The sequence below is a fragment of the Halyomorpha halys genome, unplaced genomic scaffold (genome assembly GCF_000696795.3).
Source record: "Halyomorpha halys isolate HHAL.00 unplaced genomic scaffold, Hhal_1.1 Scaffold285.1, whole genome shotgun sequence".
Lineage (NCBI taxonomy): Eukaryota > Metazoa > Arthropoda > Insecta > Hemiptera > Pentatomidae > Halyomorpha > Halyomorpha halys.
In genome coordinates, this window is record NW_027114449.1 from 263,694 (window position 1) to 266,453 (window position 2,760).

The following is a 2,760-nucleotide window of genomic DNA, read 5'->3' on the forward strand; positions in this document are numbered from 1 at the left end:
AAAATAATGATTAAAAACTACATTATTCATAACCAACTTACTTCCTTTTAAGTTTTTTTTTTTTAGTGTGTTTATTTTTTTATTTCTCTTCTATCTACTTTTCTATTTTTACATATTATTACTTCTTTTGGTCATTTTAAATCTTTAGTGTACATAATTTTTTTTATGTATACTTATTATATCTATTTTATTTATATTTCTATATTATTTATAGTTATTATACAATAAATATTTTTATTTCTTCTTGGTGTTGTTACGTCTTTTGTTCATTTTAAACATAATAATTTACATATTTTTTTTTTATACTATAACTATTTTTATTCATTTTTTTTGTTAATTTTCATATAATTTTCTTTTCACTTATGTTTACATACATAATTTTTGACCCCACCTTAGTTTATTTATTTTTTTATCTTACTATCCTACATTGTCAAAATATTTTTTAGCCCTGATAAAGCTCTTCAAAGTGGGGCGAGACCTTAGCAAATAAATAGGTGTTAACTATTTTTGTTCCTTTTTTGACAATCATTTATTTATACATATAATTGTACTAAATATATTTTTTAACCTGCAATTCCTTTACAACCTTTACTTTTATCTTAAAATACTTTTTATTATCGACTGGTGGGTCTATCGGATCTAGTAATATTATTTTTCTGCTTTTTTATACTTTATCTTTTTTACTTTACTTTTTTATACGTTCAAACTATTATCCATTTATTACTATACCTATTTATATGAAATGGTTTTATGCAGTCTAAGGGAACGAAAAATAAATTTGTTCTGATAATCAAAATCTAAGACTAAGTGCTAAATGTCGCACTGTTCCAACTTTCACATTATGGGCTTAATTTAACACATAGCATTTCTCCATAGCTTTTAGTTATACCTGTACTCTATAAAGGAAATAAGCCCCCTTAATAATAAAATTATGAGTTACTTATTTATTATTTATGAATTAATAGATTTTATTTAATTCTTATTCTCAGGAAAACACCGTTGACAGTAAAGTGATCGTGATAGGTGCTACGAATCGTCCAGATTCTGTCGACTCTGCTCTACTGAGGCCAGGAAGATTAGATAGACTCATTTATGTCCCACCCCCTACGCTTGAGGATCGCTTGGATATCTTGAAAGTCGTAACTGAAGGGTTTGTATTGCTTCTAAATTAATATTAAGTTTGTTTTATTTAATTAATCCATTTTTTATTATTTATTGATTATATTGTAATGTACAAAAGAGTTTTGTAGGCCTTCCATAAACTCAATAAAAAATCCACCTAAAGGGATTCGAGATTTTCAGTTGTAAGAAACTTTTACATTAAAACTGACTTGCCATGTATAAATATTTCATGATTAATATTGATTGTGGTAACTTTTACTTATAAATGGTTAACATATCAGACTGTTTTTGAGTTTTTAATAAATATTTACATCAGAAATAGTTGCTTTAATATTTATAATTTGAATTCTTGTTTGGGACTGATTTGTTTATCAGTTATAACAAAAAATGTCCATTTAGTCTCAATCTGTTTATTTTCTTATCACTCCGCTAAAGTATTGTTAATAAAAGGAGAGATAAGGTTATAATATGAAGTGTAAACTCAAAAAGGTTATAATAATAGATGCTGTAGTTTACTTGTGTTGAAGATATTGTAGGTTAAACGATGAGCTATTGAGATCTTGAAAGTGCATATTTTTATTCTCTTCTTGTGTTATCTTCCCTCTTCCCTCTTTGTGTTATCTGCCTCTGTCCCCCGAGTGGAGTGTAGTTTATTCACTCGTCTTGAATTGTTTATCTCAGCCAAAAATGATGCGGCTCTCGAGATGCTGTCCATTCTTCTCTTTGTTATAGAGACCAAGATGTCTACCCAAGTCTACTATTTTTATATCTGCCACTAGGTGGCATCATGAATTTCTATTCAAATGTTAGGGGGGCACCTTTCTCGAACAATATCCTTGAGAGTGGCCGAAATGTAGGAGTAATAAGAAAATAAACATATTGAGACTAAATGGATATTTTTTATTATAATTGATCAATTTTATATTTTATTGATTCTATACAATAATCTATGCAAATAAATAGAACTATGCATAATTGTTTTTATTTAATATTAAAACAATTACAGGATGCCACTCAGTGATTGTGTCAATTTACAAGATATCGCTATTAAAACAGATCTATATTCCGGCGCTGATTTGAATTCACTTTGCCAAGAGGTATTATCATTTTTATATTTTCAATTTATAACTCATAATTGCAAAAAAAAAAATTAAATGTAATGTTTTCAGGCAGCACTTCAAGCTCTGACTCAAGAGGGCATGAATGCACAAATAATCAAGCAAGAACATTGGTTGAGTGCTTTGAAAGAAATCCCACCCTCACTTAGTAGGGAACAAGTTGAGTGGTATAATAACTTTTCTTTTTCATGAAGAAATTAACTCAAAGCAATATGTAAATAATATAACATGTAAATAAATTATGAAATATATTATAAATTTTATGTATATTTGTCTATTATTTATTATGTGAATTTTTGAAATCTTAATTTATTTGAGAAGGTTAGAAGTCACTATTTTGCATATAAGATTATTGTTTGCTCTCTATTTGTGCTTATACCAAATTTATGCTCAGTATTGACAAAATTGTGAAATTATCAATAGTTATTAGTTAATTATTGAAAATTTCACAATTTTGTCAGTACTGAAGCGTAAATTTGATTCAGGCACAAACAGATAGCTAACAATAATCTTATTTGCC

At 27.2% G+C, this 2,760-nt stretch overlaps 1 protein-coding gene across 1 annotated transcript in view; it reads left to right on the top strand.

Moving 5' to 3' along the window:
* Nucleotides 1–2,476, top strand: part of LOC106680756 (ATPase family gene 2 protein homolog B) — a gene marked incomplete in the record, with an annotated part of 20,022 nt that extends 17,546 nt beyond the window's left edge. The window contains 3 exon segments of the mRNA XM_067051631.1: nt 990–1,150; nt 2,129–2,219; nt 2,292–2,476. Coding sequence (XP_066907732.1) covers nt 990–1,150; nt 2,129–2,219; nt 2,292–2,432 — 393 coding nt within the window.
* Between the last annotated feature and the right edge of the window lie 284 nt (nt 2,477–2,760).